General features: G+C 40.9%; 1 protein-coding gene across 9 annotated transcripts in view; it reads left to right on the top strand.

Annotated features, from left to right (window-relative positions):
- tjp1b (tight junction protein 1b) overlaps positions 1–22,718 on the top strand; it is a 69,940-nt gene that overhangs the window by 34,641 nt on the left and 12,581 nt on the right. For 5 of the 9 annotated variants that reach the window (XM_086108747.1, XM_086108748.1, XM_086108746.1 and 2 more), the window contains 18 exons: positions 12,601–12,657; positions 13,582–13,706; positions 13,803–13,905; positions 14,062–14,377; positions 14,704–14,810; positions 15,630–15,798; positions 15,881–16,025; positions 17,472–17,605; positions 18,212–18,317; positions 18,683–18,833; positions 19,382–19,490; positions 19,605–19,824; positions 20,385–20,569; positions 20,669–20,764; positions 20,849–20,931; positions 21,046–21,256; positions 21,340–21,440; positions 21,531–21,881. In XM_086108747.1, coding sequence (XP_085964873.1) covers positions 12,601–12,657; positions 13,582–13,706; positions 13,803–13,905; positions 14,062–14,377; positions 14,704–14,810; positions 15,630–15,798; positions 15,881–16,025; positions 17,472–17,605; positions 18,212–18,317; positions 18,683–18,833; positions 19,382–19,490; positions 19,605–19,824; positions 20,385–20,569; positions 20,669–20,764; positions 20,849–20,931; positions 21,046–21,256; positions 21,340–21,440; positions 21,531–21,881 — 2,769 coding nt within the window. Of the gene's footprint in view, positions 1–2,435; positions 2,600–12,600; positions 12,658–13,581; positions 13,707–13,802; positions 13,906–14,061; positions 14,378–14,703; positions 14,811–15,629; positions 15,799–15,880; positions 16,026–17,471; positions 17,606–18,211; positions 18,318–18,682; positions 18,834–19,381; positions 19,491–19,604; positions 19,825–20,384; positions 20,570–20,668; positions 20,765–20,848; positions 20,932–21,045; positions 21,257–21,339; positions 21,441–21,530; positions 21,882–22,718 lie in introns of those variants that run through there. The other 4 variants (XM_086108752.1, XM_086108749.1, XM_086108745.1 and 1 more) reach the window with 2 other exon arrangements.

Raw genomic sequence — 22,718 nt, 5'->3', positions numbered from 1 at the left:
TACAACTTTTGGTTTGTATCGGGATTATATACTTCCACACCCTGACACTCTTGTGTCAATTTTCTCTTGTATTCATAATGGATATTTATATACCTTTCTCTATTTATCAACTTAGTTCTGATTTATCATTATATTTAATGTTTTGAATTTATCATTTTAACTCTGATTGATGTAGGTTGTTTGTACTATTTTTTTGAATTTGTTTTTGAACTCAGCAAGCGATTTACTCATTTTCAGGTCCGTTTCGAGATTATTCCACAGATTAACACCTTTGATAGATACACTTCTTTGCTTGATGTTTGTTCTTGTTTTGAGTTTTTTGAATAAGTTGGTACCTCTTAAATCATAGCTGCTTTCTCGAATTTCGAAAAACTTCTGAATGTTTTGGCAGAGCAGGTTATTGTGTGCTTTGTACATTAATTGGGCGATTTTAAAGTCAACCAGGTCATAAAATTTCATCGTATTTAATTTGATAAATAGTGGATTTGTGGGTTCCGTATATTTTGATCTATTAATAATTCGAATTGCTTTTTTTTGTAGGTTGAGAATAGGGAGTGTGTTTGTTTTGCAGGCATTTCCCCATATTTCCACACAGTAGGTCATATATGGTAATAATAATGAAGTGTATAATGTGTACAAAGATCTCTTATTTAGCACTTCCTTGGTTTTGTAGAGGATCCCTACGGTTTTGGCTATTTTTCTTTTTACGTTATCGATATGTGGCTTCCAACATAGTTTTGAGTCTATTACTAATCCGAGAAACTTGGTTTCATACGCTCTTTCTATCTCAATTGAGTTTACCATAATTTTAGCTTGGTGTTTGATTGGTCTTGTGCCAAAAACAATTAACTTCGATTTTTTCAGGTTAAGTGACAATTTATTTCTGTCGAACCAGTTTTTTAATTTGTTTAATTCGTTTTCTACGGTTGTCAGGAGCTGTTTCAGATTTATTCCAGAACAGTAGAAAGTTGTATCATCAGCAAATAGGACACATTTAAATTGTTTTGAGACCTTGCAGATATCATTTATATATAAGATGAATAGTTTTGGACCAAGCACTGACCCCTGAGGAACTCCGTGAGTGATTTTTAGTTGATTCGTTTTTTTATTGTTGAGTTGCACGTACTGATATCTGTTTTCTAAATAACTTTTTATCCATTTATAAGCTACACCTCTAATGCCATATCTTTCTAGTTTTTTCAATAATATACTGTGATCTATTGTGTCAAAAGCTTTTTTTAGATCTAGGAAAACCCCAACAGTAAATTCTTTGTTGTCTATATTAGTGGCTAATGCTTCCACAAACTCCATAACTGCCATTGAGGTGGTCCGTTTTTCCCTGAAGCCATATTGATTCTCACTTAACAGCGCATGCTTTTGTATAAAGCTATCAAGTCTGCGAGAAAATAGTTTTTCTAATATTTTTGAAAATTGTGGTAGTAGTGATATTGGTCTATAATTTGTAAACCGATGTCTTTCTCCACTTTTATAGATTGGAATAACTTTAGCAATTTTCATTTTTGATGGAAAGATACCAGCTTTGAATGACAGGTTGCATATGTGCGTGAAAGGTCGCACTACATATTCTATAATCTGCTTTATTATTGTCATGTCAATATTAAAGCAATCAGTTGACTTTTTATTTTTAAAAGTTTTTATAATATTTGATACTTCTTCTTGTTTTACAGCAGTAAGGAACATCGTGGAGGAGTTTTTTTCTACATATCTATCTATTTCAAACAAGTTTGTTGGATCAGGAATTTGTTTTGCTAGGTTACTGCCGATGTTGACAAAATACTCATTAAATTCAGTTGCTATTTCTGCAGTTTTTTCCAAAATAGTATTTTTGCCTTTGATAAAATACTCTGGATAATACATTTTTTTAGGACTATTTCTGATTACTTGGTTAAGTATCTTCCATATTTCTTGTGTGTTACTTTTATTCTGCTCTAATAGTGCATGATAATGATCTCTTTTACTGGTTCTTATAATATTTACTAGTTTATTTTTATAGGTCTTATATTTTTTTCTGCTTCTTCAGTTCTCAATTTTAAAAACAATTTATATAAATTGTTTTTCTTTTTACATGCGTTTTCTATGCCTTTCGTTATCCATGGCTTACTTGGGTCTTTATACTTTTTGGAGACTTTAGTTAATGGAAAATGTTTATCATATAAAGAGATTATGGTAGACTGAAATACTGAAATTCTAAACCTTGCTATTAGAATTCCAAGCCCTCTGCGCAGCTCTCAAACTAGAATGACGCAGGGGTGATGCTGCTGCTGCCGCTTCTGCTGCTGTACTGCAGCTGCCGTGAACAGCCTCCCCCTGCATCCCAGTTTACATCACCCCCCACGAATTTGCCCGAATGGTTTGTTCCAAGCCAACCTGTCACTGTCACCGAGTCGGGCAAGCCAGCCGAAGTGTGCGTGCGGAGGGGGTAGAAAGGGAGGTTGGAAGGCATCATCCACTGCCTGCCTGCCATTGCAGTGCGGCGGCTGCTGCTGCTCAGGAGATACGCAAAGGGGACCTTTACTTCCCGTTGTATATTTTTTTCCTTGGGTAGAACCACGCCACACGGACCGTTGTTTTTCCCAAGGTGAATATGTTTGTGGATGTATCCGTTGTTTTGGCCCCTTCCGCCGCCGGAGGGGCAAGGATGCATGCCCGCTGCCAATGGGTACGAGCGAGCAAAAACGGTGCAAGTGGAGGTAACTTGGCGACCCCAGTGAGAGTAAACTGCATTTACGCGCTATGATAAGCGGGTTAGCCGTTCAACCCGCTTCGCCGACAGACTACATGGCAGATGCTCCTCCGTGTATGTGTGCTGTTATACTAGTCTCGTGTGCCATAAAATGTCATTCGGTCAAGCTGTCATCTGGCGAAGCGCTCATGCAGGTAACCGTTAGCTTGGAGCAGCTAGCCTAGCTGCTACCACAAAATGTCGGCCAGCAAAGGGGGCTTGACTTGACCAACGAAAGGAAGAGAGAGAGAAAACGTTTGGGAAGTGTCGTACCGTAAGCGCGTGACGCAAGGAAATGTTGACGATTCCCGAAATGACGTTGGTCTTTGAAGTTTACGGCCAGAGATCGAACACATGCTCGCATTGTTTAGGTGGTCGTACAGTAACCCCCACGAGGGTCTTTGGGCACAGCTAGTTAGCAGTTTGCTAAGATTAGCTCGTTAACTGCCGCGCTTGTCTCTGTCAGCGTGTTCCGTTACTTGTAAAGCATACAGCATCACAGGCAGCTGCCACACTGAACGTTGTTGCTGTTGCATCAGGTGGGGGTCAGAGCTCGAGCCGAGCCAGCGGACACCAGCCGTCACCTGTTGAATATTGGCAATCATCGTTACAGGTTAAACTCTTTGTCAATTTGCTACAAACTTATAGTGTTCACTTCATAGGTAACTGGTATCAATTGCCTTTTATCGTTAGCCCTGGATAATATATTTCAATGAACATCATCTTCAATATTGTCAAGTAATGATCCTTTGCATTTTATTAGCTTTTGTTTCAAAATCCGTTCTCAAAATCTGGTAAAAGTAACTGAACTACGGCGAATCTGTTTTATCATGGGAAATATGTTCCAGACTCACCCTGAGTAGGTGAAAAAAATGTGATCGAGAGACCTACATAGTTGCAGCTAATTTTAATCATAATCACAGTTTTGGCTGCCCCCAAGTGAATACATCAAATTTCCATGATATTTACATATATACTGCAGTCTCTGCTGCCTATCTAAGCACTTTCTCAACCACTAGTCAGCCAACCAACAGGGGGCGTCTGCATGGTTAAGGCTTTATTAAGATCCCTAAATTGCACCATGTGGCAGAATGCCAAAGTGATTCGGTGGACTCATGTGAATGAGTAATCAAGAGATGAAAGTATGGCAATAATTGGAGATGAGGACCACAATGGTGAGGAGCTAGTGCTTCAAAAGGGATCATCAGCTTTTGTCTGATCTTGATTTGGATTCAGTGTAAGTGACGTTAAAAAAGATAAGTGAATGAGTTAGCCCTTGGTAAATTTTCAGTTCTTGAATAAGTTGTATTTAGTTATTTATCATTGTAAAACGATAATCCATTTATTTTAATCTTTCATTTTGCACTGAAAATTGTTGAAGTAGCGTGTTTTAAAAAATATTTTCACTAACATTTTGAGTAGTTGTGAATGATAATCGTCTGATGGATATGTATTCGTTGTTAAAGCTGTCAACCAGCTTTTTCTTCCCCTGAACACTTGATTCCAGGTGATATGAGTTGGACACAGATAATACGCGAAGGTACTGGAGCCTAAAGTAAAACATTTTTATGCCTGATTCAGTTCCCTGACCGTGAGTATGATTAATAACTGCTGATGTAAAATCTCATTTAATGGTATGTGACTTGAACTAATGAGATGGTAGATCTACACAATTCCGTGGACGAAGCAAAATGCAAATGGTATATCCACCAATGAATCAATTGTAGCACTGACTTTAAAACACAGACAAGCCTTTCTACTTTAACCTACACGCTATTGAGAGTCTACAAGCAAGCCAAAACATCCAGAAATAGCCCACATTGACATAGGAAGAGTGCACGAACTGCCGATATCTGCTTCAGTTGAACTCACAGTTGTCTTGGAAATAATTCGGTGTAGGCATGGAATGCATCTAGCAAGATGGCTATGTTGCCGCTTCAAGGGCTGCCATTCATGCTGGCCTGTACATGATGTCTCCCTGAGCCGTCATACAATACATGCTGATTTGTACTGTATAGCGCTTTCACAACAGCGGCAGCTGTAACAAGGCGCTTAACAAAACAGTTAACAAAGTAAAATAATAAACACAACACATAACATAAAACACGGACAGTCGTGCAGTCCTAACCACTTTTCCGTCACACACTTTGTTGTTTGAAGCAGTTTGAGATGAAAGGACAGTCATGGGAGCAGCAGTCGTTTTGAGTCATTGTGGTTTCTGCAGGACACGCTCATGTTGTAATTTGCTGACATAAGTCCAATTTAACATTCATTGACATCTAATAAACCATTTGGCACGAGAATCCGTTCAAGATAGTTTATACATACACTCTGTCCTCTTACATCCACATCAAAGCAGTTTTCTTTGCTCTTATGAAACTGAACATCAAGCAAAGCTTGTGAGCTCTTTGATTCCCTGAAAAGTAGTGGCTTTGGAGATGCGAGCATTCGGCCTGAGCGCAACGATAGAGAGTAGCCTAATGTTTGAGGAGCTTAACGGTTGTTCAATTCACTGACCCCAAAATATCAAGAACAGTATGATTCAAAAGGTTCACCCTTCATCTTGCATCTCGATTTCAACAAATCTCCCACAAAACATAACTGCAAACAAAAACATAATTAATTCAGGGAGCGTCGATAGCTTTTTCTTTGGATTTTTGTACCCGTCCAAAAGTTGTATCAGTCACGCATGATGAACACGTCAGCGCGTCTGTCATACCTCACGGGACCTAACTTGAGCCAACATCAAAGGACCGGCCCAGGAAGGGATTGAGTTGTTTGACTTTTAAGATTTCCTAGCCCATTACATTTGTGGTTCGATGAACACAGAAGCTTGCCTGTTACTCAAGTCATTCGGAAATCCTTAGTTAAAACACATGGGGTGTTATCCGTTCTTCACCTATCAACACACGCCTCCCTCTGGGTGATGCGCAATCAAGCTTTTGTCATGAGTGCTTTTTACTGGCAGTTTTGTCCTTGTCTCACACACTATCCCACACGCTGTGATAGACGAGACAGGGTTGCAGGTCAGCAGCTCCACTTATCAGCACATTCCTGCCCTCCTGGGCTCCGTGTGGGCTCCTGATAACTTCCACTGTGCTTGATTGAGTGCTGGAGCTGATTTCCTGCTCTGTGGCTCTGGTCAGGATCAACAGTTCCAGCCGTTGGTTGGGTGGTGTCGTAAATATTCAAGGGGGGATCTCAGGCTGCAATTGGCTTTAGTTAAGATATCCTTTATTTGTCCCAGACTGGGGAAATTTACATTGTCTATCTAGTCGACCCCCCGCTATTGTAGTAAATACTCTCCTGTTTCTGTAGTGCCCCGCCAAGGTTAATTTAGTATCGTTGTGTTAAATCAAAAGAAATCATTTTCTACTTTGAAAAAAAAAAATCAACATTTTTGCATATTTTCACATTATGGACAAATAACTGGATCATAATTTATGTTTATGCATTTTCTACACAGTCAATTTGAAATAATATCCAGTTTTTGAATAAAGGGGCATCCCTTTATTCAAAATGATCCTGTCGATCATTGATTAATTTGGCGATTAATAAGAAAAGTAAGAATAAGAAATTAATCTGGCGATTAATCGATGGTTGAACCAATTGTTGCTTGCAACCTTACATTCATTGTACAATTTTCAAAGAAAAACATGCGTTGGGGTTATCCTGGAACAAATGTAACTATCTTGTTTATAATGTCGAAACATTTTTGGGGGGAAAAATCAGCAAATATGCACATCTGCGGGTGCTGAATCAAGAGTTATGTAGCGGTCAACTGTGTTTGTATTTGAAATCTTAATTTTGAGTAAATTCGTGGAACAAACTGTTTTGATTGCAATACTGAAACTAGCATGGCAAGTCAGTTTTATACTATTTCAAAATCTACAGTTCTGTACAAATATGTACTGATGTGTGTAAATTTCATTGATTAAATATGTGCTTGAATACCTAATGCTAAAAACGAGCACTTTTTCCCCATAATGCCAAGTCAGTACCGCAGGGCATTCTGGGAAAGATTGCTCTGGTTTTAGTGTTTTGCCAACGTTTTACCAATACGTTCCAAACAATTCACCAAACGCTTTCAAACGACTGTCAATATGTTTAATTGACATAGTCCAGTCAAACATGTTTACTCCTCAGTAGCCATTCCATGTTAAAGCGTGTTACAGAAAACGAGAAACTTCGTTTTCGGATATGTTCGATGGTGGATTTGACATCAGTCATAACTTTTCTTTGCTTGTGAGTAATAGAACTAAAAGCCGTCAAACCCTTTCATTTAGATTTTTGCCAAGATTTCTGTATGCGCTCCTCACTATGGTTAGCTAACGCCATTATCTTCTAGCTAGTAACATTCGTGGTGTGTGAGCTGTGCTAACGTTTTCGTCATCCCATTCTGGATGGGTCTTATAGCCATACCTGGTTCAGGACAACTGGATTTGCAACGTTTCTGGAGTGGACCTCTCCCTGAGCCACAGTTAAGTGGCTAAAGTAGACTTTAGTGGTGGCAGTAAGAATTCACATAAGACATAAATAACAGGATGATAATAAGTTAGCTTCGTAATAAACAGACAATAATTGTTAGTCTGTTTAAAATCAGGTTTCAACATATAAAGCGAGGTTATCTTTTAAAGGTGTTTTGTTCCACGCGACGTTGTCACCGATAACGATATTGTATGGGCCTTGTTTTTTTTCCCACCATCTGTTGTATAAACATCTTTAGCACAATTTATACAAAATATATATTTTGTTCCCTTTTTATACAAAATATACATTTTGTTCCCTTTTTAAACTTTAAGGATGTTTTATACTTACTTATCTTTGCTTCTGCTGGATCATGCTTAGTGACAGCTCCGCTTTATCCTGCGAGGCAAATCAAATCTCTGATACCTTAGTCCAAGAAATTATTGAAAAAAAAGACATCATGTTTTCTGTACCGCCCATCAACCATTCTGACTTATGTTGTATGCGAGTACAATAGAGTGCTCATCCGTTTATGTTTGGTGTTGTTTTCTGTCATCTTATTTAGCTACATATTGGTGTCGAAGATGGGGGGGGGGGGACAACTCACTTTGGTGAAGTGTCGTGATATCACCGACAGGCAGCATACTGTCATTTTTATGTTGTCAGCCTTTATGATGCCACTCTTTAATTGAGACGGAACCTTTTGCGTTATGATCTACCTCATGTTATGGTTGTTCAAGTATGTCTATCAGGAATATGAAGACCAAGCTGCTCAAGGCGTTTCTGTGGTCCGCTGTTGACTCAGTGGGTTGTCCTCGAAGCTTTCGGGTCATGTTATGCGCAATGAAACATTGCGCCATGAATGCCTGATACAGCACAGGCGTAATGTACAGTCCCATAATGTCACTGGCTGTGACACCTGTCTTCTCAATGTGACCGGGAACGGCAGCTGCATTGAAACGAGGAAGAATAACGTCAGCATTCAATAACCCCTTCCAACATGTACTGAGCTATATTTTTCCCGTAAATGGTGAGGAATTAAAAACTCCTTTCGCTCCTTTTGTCGAGGGTCAAATGCAAAGAAATTTTTTCACATTTCTCTTTAGCTTGTTTTACAAAGAACTGCTCGGTTTACTGTGAATCAAAAGTAACTCGTCAACTTTTCACATCACTGTTGAATTATCTTTTTTGTTCTGGCTGCAGATGACAAACGGCACCGAACAAACACACACTTTTTTTGGACTGTTTATAGCTGACTTTTTGTGATGTCGCTGTCATGCTTAATATGAGCTCTGTATGTAAATGCTAGACAGAAATAGACTGGAGTAATAGAATGCCGCTTGCTGCGACTTAAAACGCAACATGGACCAACAAGGCAATTTGAGGGTTAAATCCGATACAGCAGTTTACACTGCGGATGGATGTTCCAGAGCACAGAGGAGTCCCGTGCTATAGTTGAACTGCAGATCCCACACAGATCGCTGCCAAGCCCGAGTGGATTTGCTTCAATCCCATGAGCGTGTGAACAGTTGCACGGAGGGATCCAATTTGAAGAAGGATGTTCAGAAAAGACGTCTCTTGCCTCTGTATGAGAGGCAAAGGAAGCGTTTGCAATGTAGCGCCATGAAGCGTAATCTGAGGTTACAATGAGCATTGTCCCAAAGACAATATTCTCATCCAGCATGTTCTAGCACACCACTGATGGATGGGACGTTGGTTTTTTTTCTAGCAATGTTATAGAAGTGATCATTTGACACTTTATAAAATTTAATCTGTAGAAATAAAGCATTGAATATAGATTTTTTTTGCGTGTTTCCTACCTTGTTAAAACATTGTAAATATTGTGAGAACCTGTCTTTATTTTAAGTGTCTTTGCAGTGATGAATATCATTTAAAATTAAATAACATGATTTTCAGTAATTCAGGATTTTTTTTTCTTCAGTTTAGAATTGTGTTTGAAATTATTCGCAGGCTTTTGCATTGTTCAGTAGCCAAGAATTTGGGTTCGGTTTCAAAAGGGTTTGCCCTTTCTCCAAACCATACAAACTCACCCGATCGACTATGCTAAGAGCGTTTTGGGAACTTGCACTCTTGATTTTAATGTTTCAAAATTAAGCATCCAATTTGTGGCTTGTTAGGTGCATGTTGAGGTCCACACAGATTAGAAGTTTTATTAATGAACAATAAATGTAGTTGAATATCAACTTTTTTCTGATGTCTGTGCAATCAGAGTGGTTGTGAGGAATTGGCTAATCATTTAGATTTATTGTTAATTTTCGTCCAAATTGAATTTAAAAAGCTATTCATAATCAAAATGCTTTTTCCAAGATACTATTAGAATAATTGTTTATGGATTCAACACAGTTCATCATCAAAAAAAAAAAAATTTTTTTTTTTTGTGTATCAGCTATCTTGCTGACATGCATTTTTTACACTGATGAGATGCCATGGTAGCAAAAAGAGGAATTATTTTACTAAAGAGGCAATGCTTCATCAGTCATTTAGAATTGGTTCTTGTTGGAGCGTTAATAAACATGCTTTTACAAAGTATGATGAAAGATTGTTGAAGCCAAAGTGAGTAACACGGAAGAGATCACGACACTGCAAATAGGCCAGTGTTAAAAGTTCAGGAACTGTGTTAAAAAGTAATAATATAGCCTGTGTTGTTGATACGTTGTTAAAATGATGTGTAAACTCCATTCGGCCCTGCTTGGTGTATATTTGAAATTGAAACCACAGCCAGATGAATTCACACCAGTAGATTTGAAGTGTAAATTTGTTTGTGGGGAACTGCTGAGTTCACAAAATCAACAATAACAAAAATAACTATCTGATTCAGATCATCGGAAAGTCTTAGGTTTATTTTCCCTGACCCCATTTTTTGATAATTTTTTTTAAAATCAAGGCAATCTGCCTGGATGTACCAAGATCCTACATACTGCAGGAGTTTGTTTACATGTTCAGCGACGCAGGCTAATTTCTCTTTGGTAACAACACCTTTATTCATGTCATGTTCAGGGATAGTTTTGTTGTTACATTACTAATGGAAAAAAATTGATTGAAATGGAAAATGAGATTTTTCAACCCAAAAAAAATAAAAATCAGGCATTTTATTTTATGGGCCAATATTTTCCAGCCCTACTCCCAGCTGTGTGTTCCATCTGTGTGACGGTCCATCTGTGTTGTACCTGCTCCCAAGTTGCTTGGTCGTAATCCCCCAAGCATGGCCTGAGCGTCTCCTTCGAGCTGCCAGCATTGGCCGTGCCTTGTGGCATGAGGCTTGTGTTGGCACCAGTTGTTTGTGCTCAGGCAGGACAAAAACACATCAGTCGGTGGGGCAACTGAACAACCATCTGTACAGGAGCTCTTTTAAATGTTTTTATAATCACAACTCAAATGATGCTGGGATGTCATTTTGTCCTGCCATTATGTTTTTATTGCAATTTCGCCAGTCGCAACAACATTGCAACCCACCAGATCCAGTCGATTTTTTTTTTTTTAATTGCGAGAAGCGAATCAGTTGATGGATGGATGTGATGAACAAACATCTTGAGTATGTGACTCAATGGGTGCCAGACCAGTTTGCGGAGGTCCGCTGTATAGAAAATGAGTTCTAAAGAAATATCATTTGACTTATTTCAAATGATTCACAATAGTACACAAAAATGACTTTTGTTTTGGCACAAAACTGAATGCGGTCCTTTCACATTTGTAGCCGCCTGCACCAGCTACTGTAACCCCCAAAGTAAGATGTTTCAAAAGTTTGTTTACCCACTCTTTCTTGCCTGTTCACTTTTGTTCATTTAAAAAGTACAAAGGCATTTTGGTATGTAAATCCAATTGTCTTCCTGCCAAGCACTGTAAATGTCAGCCCACTAAAAAGAAGAAAAAAAACCCACCACAGTGGTCCCTGTGTGTTACCGCAGCAACAAGCGCTGCAGGAGGAAAACGTCAAACTGCATGCCTTCAAAGGGGAATGTGTGCGTCAAAGGGAGAAAAGAAGGGGGGGGGGGTGAGACAAAAAAGCAAATAAAGCACTTTAGATTTGTTTTCCCTGCATTTTGCGGGGCTTTCCCTTCATTCGGATCAATTTGTAGCTTTAGAACCAAATGTACAGTATATTTCTTGCAAAACCGAGAAAAACTTTCAATGTTGACCAAAAATGAGATACACGTTGTCTGCCTTGACACGGAGTATTGCTATTTGACTTGTTTGCATCTGTGTTTCCATGGCGGCTGACCAATTGGCCATAATCGTAAATTAGACCTCCTTAAAGAGTCCCAATTGGAATTCTATCTTTTCTGCAGTCTTGTTAATATTCAGATGTATTTTACCCCTCTACTCAAGTGCTGCAGTGTACTTTGTGTAAAAGGACTGGGGGATGGGGTGCGCGAGTGGTGATCTCATTCAAACTTGCTCACTCCTCTTGTGTCGAGTCCCGCCATGAGCTGCCTGAGGAGTTAATGACTGCGGCTGCCAGGCCAAGAATGTGCGGGGCCACTTGTGGCGATTTATGCCTTTGCGTCCCATTTAGGGTCTTGTTACCCAAATCGTTAGCCGGTTGCCATGTTAAACACAAGTAGACATGATGCTGCTGTACACGGAAGTCATCTATATATGCAGGGACGTATGAAATATTCTCCTCTATTAGGTTGACAGACAAGCAATCATTTTACATCCATCTTTTACTACCCTCTAGACTTGATAATGTTTTAGGAGCGGCCATTAAACATGTGGAGGTGACATGATGTAGGAGCACAGATCAAGAATGAGCAGCGGAGGCGCTGAGGACAAGGTCGCTCTAACAGCTGAAGGAGTTGACCTTCATCTCCTCCTCTCAGGGGGTTGCTGTGACCAAGGCTGTGCTTTAATGTCATTGACTCGATTAGTGTGGCCTTATTTTATCTTTGGACCAAGCAAGAATACAGTAGACGTGGCATCGAATAAGAGAGTATCCTGACACGTTGGAGCAATAGTCGGTGAGGATGTTGTGTGTCAGTTTGCTTAGTCATCCATGCGAGCAATATTGGTTGGTTGTGATGTCACTCGCTGTGCATATAACGTTACATATTGTCGTTACTATACGTATACTGTCACCGGAGGCACTGATTTAGAAAAAGCGCAAACAGTTGAGGAAACTTCTTTGTCGACCTACGTTGGGGGAAGAGAGTTGTCGAGATGCATTGCTTTGTTTCACCTGCGGCCCTTGTGAAAGCGCTATATGAATAAAATCGAGTTGGGTTCCAGTGAACAAAGATAATTGTTTTTGTCACGACAAAGAAATAATCTTGTGAATTGTATTTTCCCCAAAGTCTATCAAAATTCTCCTCAAAGTCTATCGAGGACATCTTGTGTTTATCTCACTGTGATCTTCTGTGTGTGTCTTGTAGAGCGCAGCAATGGAGGAGACCGTCATTTGGGAACAGCACACTGTAACACTGCACAGGGTGAGTATTCAAAGATAGTCTTTACAAATTAAGATCTTTCTTGGAAAACTCTGTCCTGGTTATTTCTCTTTTTTTTTTGTCTCTAGAACACAAGAATGTGTATGAAACCAAAATGCGGATGAATCCTTTTTGTGACACATTTTCATGAAGCCTTTTGCATAACGACCCATTGATTAAATAAAGCACGACCAAAATGAGTAAAAGCATGTTATCAACCTAATAACAATGATTCTAACGTATTACACTGGGGAACAGATGAATTTTTGTTGAGTTAGCTTTCTGTTTGCGGATATTGATAGTACTGACCTATTGGGAGCCGCACATAGCTCTCACTGCACGGTCTGAGTTGTGACTGCACAAAAAAAGTTGCCACAATCTTAATCGTATTCAGCTCTTCTTACTAGAGTCTTACAACTGCTCATCAAGGGAATTTTGCTTATTTCCGGGTTAAGCTGTAAAGAAAGAAAACTTGACATGCTAGATATTTTGGAATCCCCTTTCCAATTTCAGTTTTAGTCGGCATAAAAATTTTACAACAGATTTTTTTTTTTCTCAAAACTGTTGCCCAGTGTTAAATATTGCATTAGTCTGGTTGCAGCTCATCCTTAATGGCTTGGGCTTGGGAACTAGAGAGTCACAGTTTGGATTTGTAACCAGTTGGTAGAGAGATGCCGTTCTGCGTCTTGACATCTGCCCAGGTGCTTTGAGTAAAGTGCTGAAGGCCCCCGGACTCGACTCAAGGGTGCAATTAGCATCATCGCACTGATATTACTCCATGCATGCTTGCATTTTGTGTGGTCTACACTGAACCACTGGTCTAATCTCTGTGGACTGAATATTTCCCCGTGGGGGATCTTAATTGTGATAACAAATTATATCAGTGTAAATAAATGACCTCTGTCATGTATTTATTTTAAAATACAGGCACCAGGGTTTGGTTTCGGGATAGCCATATCAGGAGGCCGAGATAACCCTCATTTTCAGAGTGGCGAAACCTCCATTGTCATCTCAGATGTGCTGAAAGGTGGCCCGGCTGAAGGGCTACTCCAGTAAGTTCTTCAACTATCATTGGCAGCGCACTCTGATCAGTTCCACATTTTCCACCTTGCTCTTGAACAAGTCCAGCATGTCTCCTCTTCTTATAGGGAAAATGACCGAGTTGTCATGGTCAATGCCGTGTCCATGGATAATGTGGAACACGCCTATGCAGTCCAGCAGCTTCGTAAAAGTGGGAAAATTGCCAAAATTGTAAGTTAAATTGTGTTATTCAATGTTGGGAAATAGTATCTTTCTGTCAGTAATTCAAAAATAGAAAATGGACGTCCCCTGAGCTGACTTTAATCAATGTGATTGAGTCATGTCTCTGTAACCAGTACTTCCTCGCATCTTATTTACTTTGAGCAGACAATCAGACGGAAGAGGAAAGTTCACGTCCCATTGGGTCGCCTTGGGGAGCGGGAAACGATGTCGGAGCATGATGAGGAAGAGGACAGCTACGATGAAGAGATATACGAGACGCGGAGTGGACGTAGTGGCGCCTACAGCAGTATGGGCGGAGCCATGGGAAGGCGCAGCGGCCGGAGCTGCAGCCGAAGGGACAGGGAACGTGAACGCAGTGGCTCACGGGAGAGAAGTCTTTCACCGCGGTCGGATCGCCGCTCACACAACCTGCCTCCTCGCCCTGCTAAGGTCACGCTGGTGAAATCGCGCAAAAATGAAGGTGAGGCTCACAAAGTCGGGATGGAAGAGAGGACGATAATTAGTCCCAACTGTTAATCCAGGAACATCTCCTCCCACTTTATTTCCCTCTGGGTCAGATTCAAAATCTTCCAAGTCAATTTTGGTCAACTTCCAGGGAAGACAAAACTTGCCAGCCACAGCAGAATCCAAGTTACTCAAATCTTAGTAAAAAGAGAAGCGGAATTAATCTTTTTTTAATCTTCACTGTTAATCCTGGCGGAAGCAGCATCCGAGCGTAGTGTTGCGCCATGCTGTTTTGTCAACTCTGTGCTAACCTTGTCTTTGTTGTTTTGTTTGTTTACCAAGCAGAGTATGGCCTGCGCTTGGCCAGCCACATCTTCGTCAAGGACATCTCCCCCGAGAGCCTAGCAGCCAGGGATGGCAACATCCAGGAGGGCGACGTTGTACTGAAGGTGAGGGCAGGCTGGTGGGGAAACATCAAATAGTGCAAAAATCTATGAAGCAACTGATTATGTTGCACGATGTTCTTTTTGTGATGGTGAGGAGAAATAAGGAGTGCTAATGTAGTGGAATTGAAAAGTAGCAGCCACTGTTTTTTTAAATATATATATATTTTTTAACTGCTGTTTTGTGCTCTCAAATGTTGCATAACAGCATTTAGCTGGTGCGCTTCCAGAACCTCCACTGGTTTTGCACGACACATAAAATAGCACGATGTGCAGAACAGGCATTTATTTATTTCAAACTGTAACTGTTCTCAATCAATTGTTCCGTCAACTCTCTTGTCTCTCAACATCAGAATAAAGTTTTGGTTTTTTCAACCTATTCAACCTTTCGAATACATCACTCTACACTCTCCATCTCGCTGTCTGCCTGGGCAGTCAAAGAAATCAAAAATAAGATCTGTAATTTAAAAAAAAAAAAAGCATGCTTACCCAAAATAAGTGCTACAGAGACACTCACCACTGTTAATGGGATGCCTTACAATTTTACAGCAATTTAAGACATGCTTCTCTGAGAATATTAGTCAAGACAAAGAATTAACGTCGCTACAGTTCTTTTATTGGATCTTACTGGCCTGTATTCCGAATGAAGTCTCTGGGTTGATTTCACTCTGAAAAGGACGACCAGTGTTGCCGTTGATCTGCATCCAATCACGGCTATTAAATATGGTACTTAAGTGGCAAACTATGGCTTTAAAAATGTCTGGTTGAGGGGAAATGGTTGCCATATCATAGATCATCTAACCACCTGTCGTCTGATTCTCATAGATCAATGGCACCGTGACCGAGAACCTCTCCTTGATCGATGCCAAGAAGCTGATAGAAAGGTCAAAGGGCAAGCTAAAAATGGTTGTTCAGAGGGATGACAGGGCGACCTTGCTGAACATCCCTGACCTCGATGACAGCATTCCTTCAGCCAATGCCTCCGACAGAGACGGTGAGATTGCTGCTAAGTGTGAACTGCTCACCGGCTGCGGGCGCTTAACGGTGTGTGTGCGTGCGTGCGTGTGTGATATCAGACATTTCAGATATCCATTCTCTGGCATCCGACCATTCCAATCGATCGCACGACAGACTCCGTAGCAGCCGCTCCCGCTCTCCAGACAGACGATCGGAACCCTCAGACCACTCCAGACACTCGCCACCTCAAATCAGCAATGGCAGGTGAAGATCTGCAATCCACAAAAACTTGCATCATCGCATGCATAATTTTGTAAATAGGAATATGTTTATTGGGGTCATTTTTGTATCACTACATAAATCTATTTTGATACCAAACAATAGTGACTCATGAAAAATTAAAATGTTTTGTTCAGAGGAAAACCCAACAGTTAACTGTAAACTTTTTTTTCCCTTCTAAAACATCATCCCATGGTACTAACCTCAAGTTGTTATTTTCACACAGGAAGAATTATTGATAAGCTTTTGCAACTTTTCTTTCCTGGCAGAGTTCTTTTTTAAAAAAAAGTTTCTTACAAATTTGCATCACATTTGTAAAATGTAACCATTAGTGGGAAGATATGAAAATAATAAAATGCATCACTATAAACTTTATCTCCCCCCCCTTTTGTGGCCAGTTGGAGAATACCGTAAATTGATGGTTCATGTAAATTGTAACTACAGTAATTAGTTGAAAAGCTAGTGTTATTTAGTACAATTGTGTAAATCTTGCGAATTTAATGGAAAGCACAGAGTCAGAGAAGTAGATCCACATTATTATTTTGGGGACAAACTTTAAACACACGGATATTTCCAACAAAGAAATCTTTTCAAGCAATGCACTTTGCATTTGAGAGTATTGCAACAAGGATCTGCATCTATTTTGTGCACAGTATTTTAAACCTTACAAAAAGTTGCATATTTCTATAAGTGTATTATTGCTCCCTTCATCATTCAGCGAAACAGACTGGAGTGGTCACAAAATTTAAATCAAAAGTAAAACAAGACACTTTAGTGACGTTATTGAAACAGTTAATCTCGATTAATGTGAAGAATATTTTACCCGGTATTTCTGGTGGGGGGATGTTTTGCGGCATTGCCTTGTATATGCGATTGTTATATTGGACTTAAGTGACATGAGTAATGTCGCTGAATAAACACTTGGACCGAAAATGCGGCTACGAAAGCAGTGAATTCAAAAGGCCAAAGCTGTTGACATCCCTCAGCAACATGGCAGCAACACGGCATTCTTCCAGCATTGTGGTAAACAAAGTGGCATGTTGTGTTGTGTCATTCCTGATTATTTGAACCTGATGCTGACATTTGTAATAAACGGCTCTTTTTGCAGTAGGCTTCGAGGCATACAGTAAGGTCTTACCAATCTACAGGCTGTTAAGTGTCTGCATGGTCACCTTGAAGAAGGAAGATAAAGATGCTCTATAAATAGAACATATGAAAGAGGAAAGTTGTGACCTCAGATTCATGCTGTTCAGTTGTCCTCTTTTTATTTTTCCTGTTCCTTTCTGGGGGTTCTCCATAAATTTAGTTCTTGGTGTAGTACAACCCCGTTTGTTCTTCTTTTTACCAAAGATGATGCCTCTATTACCTCAAGACTCTTACAGTGCAGCATTTGATGGTGACCTGAACAAATCCATCTCTTTTCGACCGCAGTCACAGAAGTCGAGATGAAGAGCGGCTATCAAAAGGGGCTTCAACACCAGCAAAGCTTTCGGAGGAAATTCCTCTGCCCAAGCCGAAAGAGCCAGCTCTCACTAGAGATGAGAAACTACTTCCGCCGCTCCCAGGTCAGATAGTCGAGCGTCAGCAGTTGAACCCAACTTTTCTTGATGTGTTTCCTGGGTCATATGCAACACAACAGCCCTGACTAAGAAATCTTTACAGTTGGTTTTTTTTTTTTTTTTTTTCCCCCCTGATTGTTTTAAATACCGGTACATGAATTCCAAGAAAAAGTTCAGCTTCAAATGCCTGCCGAGCCAGGGTTAACTTGCCTGGAGCCAAGTGAAAATAAACCATATGATCCTATTTAGTCTGACGTCTCATTTCCAGCCTGCAGCTCCCCGCTTCCTCTCTGATTGTCCTCTCCGCTCAGGACTCCCAATTTCCAATCCAAATTCACAGTGTCCCGCTAAGGCCGCATTTTCAGCCGCATGACGTCACTTGCGGTGCTCCTCGACCCCACGTGCTTTCCAAATTCTAGAAATACAGTTCGCAGGCATAATATGAATTTGGACACCATGTTCGGTTGATGGCGGAAGTGACGTCATGCAGCCTTCGCAGGACCCGACCTGTGAATTTGGACCACTGTGTGTGCCTTCTGTGTTTGTAACAATTATTGCGCGAGTTTCTTTTAAATGTATACCTCTTGTTTTGATGATGCTCATCTGTCTCAGAGCCGAAGCCAGTGTACGCCCAGCCCGGACAGCCAGACGTGGACCTGCCTGTCAGCCCCTCTGATGCCCCTGTGCCAAGTGTTGCTCACGATGACGGCATCCTTAGGTATTTTTAATCGTATTCATTTTAGGCTGCGTCCCAAATGTCGCCTCCAATAAGAAGAAAATGCTCAGTTTTAAATGAGACTACAAGGAGCGGGTTGGAGTTTTAAACTATAAAGCAAAAGTGACTGTAATCTCTGTGGCCATCTGCAAAAGCAGGTGACCGTACTTGACGAGAAGCAAAGGAGGGCAGCATTTGCAGGAAATATTTTTTTTTTGGTTAACAACACAAAGTTGAAGAAAATACAAAGTAGGGCAGCGTTCAGAAATCCACTCGTCATTCGCTTTGCTTTGAAAAAAGCAAAAATTCCATTCAAGTTGATCCATGTCTAATAAAGTCTGACTGTTTTCTTTGTCCTCCATCCTCAGGCCAAGCATGAAGCTGGTCAAGTTCAAAAAAGGTGAGAGTGTGGGTCTGCGGCTCGCAGGAGGGAATGATGTTGGCATCTTTGTTGCTGGAGTGCTGGAGGATAGCCCGGCCGCGAAGGAGGGCCTGGAGGAGGGTGACCAAATTCTCAGGGTACTTTTCTTTGTATCCCAAATTAAAGTGTTTTAAGGTGAAGGGTTCTTGAAAAGTCAGTTATTTTATTGAACATTTTTCACTTTTCTGAACGTGAACAAAAGGGAGTGCCAAATTGCTCTACGCAGTTTTGGCTTATTGTGCATGCAGTTGAAGCTCTCCCTTTTTATTCTTCTTCATGTACAATGCTTGCTCCAAAATTCCTGTACCTCTGGGCCAGTCTCTTGGCAATGACTTTGGAAGCGCACAGCCAATTAAAAAAAAAAAACTATTTCCTTTGACTGTGTGTACCATTTCCATACATCTCTTTTTGTACACCTCCTTTCTTTGAGAAATGGTTTGCATTCTTACACTCCACCAAAAAAATGTACGTTTCCCTGGCAATATGGAGTACAGAGAGATCTAGGAACCCATAATTTACAGATGTCTACCCTTCACCATGCTTTCAGTTGTGAGATAGCCCTACGATTGAACTTAAAAGCACCAAAAAGGTGGAACATTTTTTAGGAATAAAAGCACCAGGCCTAACATGGTTTGCCTAATTGCAGGTAAACAACGTAGATTTTGCAAACATAATCCGAGAGGAGGCAGTGCTGTTCCTCCTGGATCTTCCTAAAGGTGAAGAGGTCACCATTTTGGCTCAAAAGAAGAAAGATGGTAAGTCAAGAAAATGACTTTAGTATCATCAGTCTCATCATTCCAAATGTAAATCAGGTTATTGCTCTTTTCATTTATTTATTCATGAATTTAGTTCTTTTTTTTCTTTTTTAGTCTATCGGCGGATTGTGGAGTCTGATGTGGGTGACTCCTTTTACATCCGGACCCACTTTGAGTACGAGAAGGAATCTCCATACGGGTTAAGCTTTAACAAGGGCGAGGTGTTCCGTGTGGTGGATACCCTCTACAATGGCAAGTTGGGTTCCTGGCTCGCTATTCGCATTGGCAAGAACCACCAGGAGGTGGAGAGGGGCATCATCCCCAACAAAAACAGGTGACCTCATCCTCAAAAAACAGATAACACAAGCCACAAGCTTCTTGACAAAAGACACTTCAAAAAATATACAGTTTGTGTTTAGTAATCTTTATGTTCCGTCTTGTTTATTCATTCAGATTTTAGTTAACTTGATTTAGTCACAAATGGGGCAAAATATACAGTATGATGCTTGTCAATACATCGCAATGTGGTCGTCCAATCGTGCCGACTACATTGTTAATGTGCTGTTAAAGTAATACTTGAATCCAAACATTTCTTTGTAGAGGAAGATCTTGATGCAGCTCCGGTATCTGGTGATCTCATTCGATTATGCAGGGTAACCTGAAGTGTCTGGTTTATGTCGGATTTAGAAGGAAGTTTGATCATCAAAAAAAAAAAAGACTTGCAGAATAAATGGAGCGTATTTGGACATTGCGTCTTGTTATTTATTTTAAATCTGTCATTTCCTTGAAATGCTCTTGGTTGCTGGCAGTATTGAGATTAGCGTTGCCAAGCTTATGACACATCCATTACTTTGTGCGTCAAGTGTTATCTGCCTTCCTGCGATATGTCGACAGAGCGGAGCAGCTCTCCAGCGTGCAATACACACTCCCCAAAACAGCCGGCGGCGACAGGGCCGACTTCTGGAGGTTCCGTGGTCTTCGAAGTTCAAAGAGGAACCTCAGGAAGAGCCGAGAAGATCTTTCCTCTCAGCCAGTCCAGACAAAGTTCCCAGCCTACGAGAGGGTTGTATTGAGAGAAGGTGAAACATTTGACCGCACACGTGTCAACATTACATCATGTGAGTTGTACATCATTACTTCATGAGTTGTACAATTTAATTTGTTATGTGTGATTGTAGCTGGTTTCTTAAGACCTGTTGTGATATTTGGACCTATTGCCGATGTTGCACGGGAAAAACTCGCCAGAGAAGAGCCAGATCTTTTTGAGCTTGCAAGTACGTTTACATATCATGTTTGGGACATCAGTACAACATGCACAAGGTATGGTTTGTGGCTTTAATTGTTTATATTCCTTTCAGAGAGCGAGCCCAGAGATGCAGGTACCGACCAGCGCAGTTCAGGAATTATTCGTCTTCACACCATCAAACAAATCATAGATAGAGTGAGCTCTCTGTTTTTATATTTTATTTTTTGGTTGTTGAATTGGATATCCACAATACATTCTTCTTATTTAATCACCCCAATGCATCATCTCATCATCTGTGCCTTCTTCAAGGACAAACACGCAGTGCTGGACATCACCCCGAATGCTGTGGACAGGCTGAACTATGCTCAGTGGTACCCAATCGTAGTCTTCCTAAATCCCGACAACAAGCAGGGTGTGAAGAACATGAGGACAAGGCTGTGTCCGGAGTCCCGGAAAAGTGCCAGGAAGCTGTACGAACGAGCCATCAAGCTGAGGAAGAATAATCATCACCTGTTCACCAGTGAGTGGCCACGGAATATTAAGAGGCACTAAAAAGCTGAGTTATTTCCTTTTCATTAATGAGCCCCAAATTCTCTTTTATAGCCACCATTAACTTGAACAACATGAATGACGGTTGGTACGGAGCTCTTAAGGAGACCATCCAGCAGCAACAGAACCAGCTGGTGTGGGTGTCTGAGGGAAAGGTGAGCAATGGGCGCCTTGGATTTTGGAAATCAGTCACGCTTACAATGCAGTGCGAATCATTAGCCTAAGGGTAAATGGTTTCTTCTCAGGCGGATGGCACCACGGAAGATGACTTGGATATCCACGACGACCGTCTGTCCTACCTGTCAGCTCCAGGGAGCGAGTACTCCATGTACAGCACGGACAGCCGCCACACATCGGACTACGAAGACACGGACACAGAGGGCGGAGCCTACACGGACCAGGAGCTCGACGAGACCTTGAATGACGAGGTGGGTCTGCCCACGGAGCCCGCCATCACGCGGTCTTCCGAACCTGTGAGGGAAGATCCACCCGTCATTCAGGACACCCCTGGTTACCCCGGATACCAGCACCCGGTGCCACCTGATCCAACTAATCGTATCGACCCCACTGGCTTCAAGATGCCATCTCCGCAGCAGGTACTGTTCCTCGCCCTTTAAACCACCATAGTTTGTGCGCGCACCTCTGTGAATTGATGTACTGTTTAGACAGTAACTCTGAAATAGAGGTTAATTCCTTTTTGTCATCTTGGTTGTTGGCTAAGGCCATGTCCACACAAACAATTCACTTTTTCACTTCTCCTCATTCAAACTTTGTTTTGGTCTGAAAATACTTTTTGGTAATGTTTTTGTTTTTGTTGCCGCAACGTTGTGTGTCCTAGGTCATCTGTTATGTTCAGTTCTTTATTCATTTCTCTGTGAGTAAAAGACTAGTTCTTTGAATGATGATACAACATGGTCAAATCTCATCATCCATCACTGGACGCCATTTGTGTATTGTGCATTTATATTGCTCACTGTATTGGCAGCAATGGCATTACAGGTAGGAGTTTTATACCCTGTCTCGGGGGTCTTCAGTTGTGTTCCTCAAGGGCCACATCTGTACAGGCAGGAGAATAACCCTTGAAGAACAGGATTGAATACCCCTGCCCTGCCTTTTATTTATTTATTTATTTATTTTTAGGAGAGCACGTGACAGGGTTTTTTTTTTGTTTGTTTGTTCGTTTGTTTTCTTTTTTTCCCCCAAACAGCATAGTTGTGGACAAATATTTTTGAGAAGAAAAACATTTTGGGGGCACTCAATGGGCAATACACATTTTCAAAATATCTGTAAGTGTGGACATTGCCTCAATATTACCTCAATACAATATTTAGAAGCTACTTGTATAGTGTCTGATCAAAGCAGACATTTGCAAGAGCCTCGACTGGCTCACTTGGTGTGAGAAGAGATATCAGGGTGTTAGATTTCGCTTTTCT

This window comes from Hippocampus guttulatus, chromosome 4 (assembly GCF_054856545.1).
Source record: "Hippocampus guttulatus isolate MCC_2025c chromosome 4, RoL_Hgut_1.0, whole genome shotgun sequence".
Taxonomy (NCBI): Eukaryota; Metazoa; Chordata; class Actinopteri; order Syngnathiformes; family Syngnathidae; genus Hippocampus; species Hippocampus guttulatus.
Note: the sequence above shows the minus strand (reverse complement) of the source record. Positions and strands in the feature narration are given on the sequence as shown.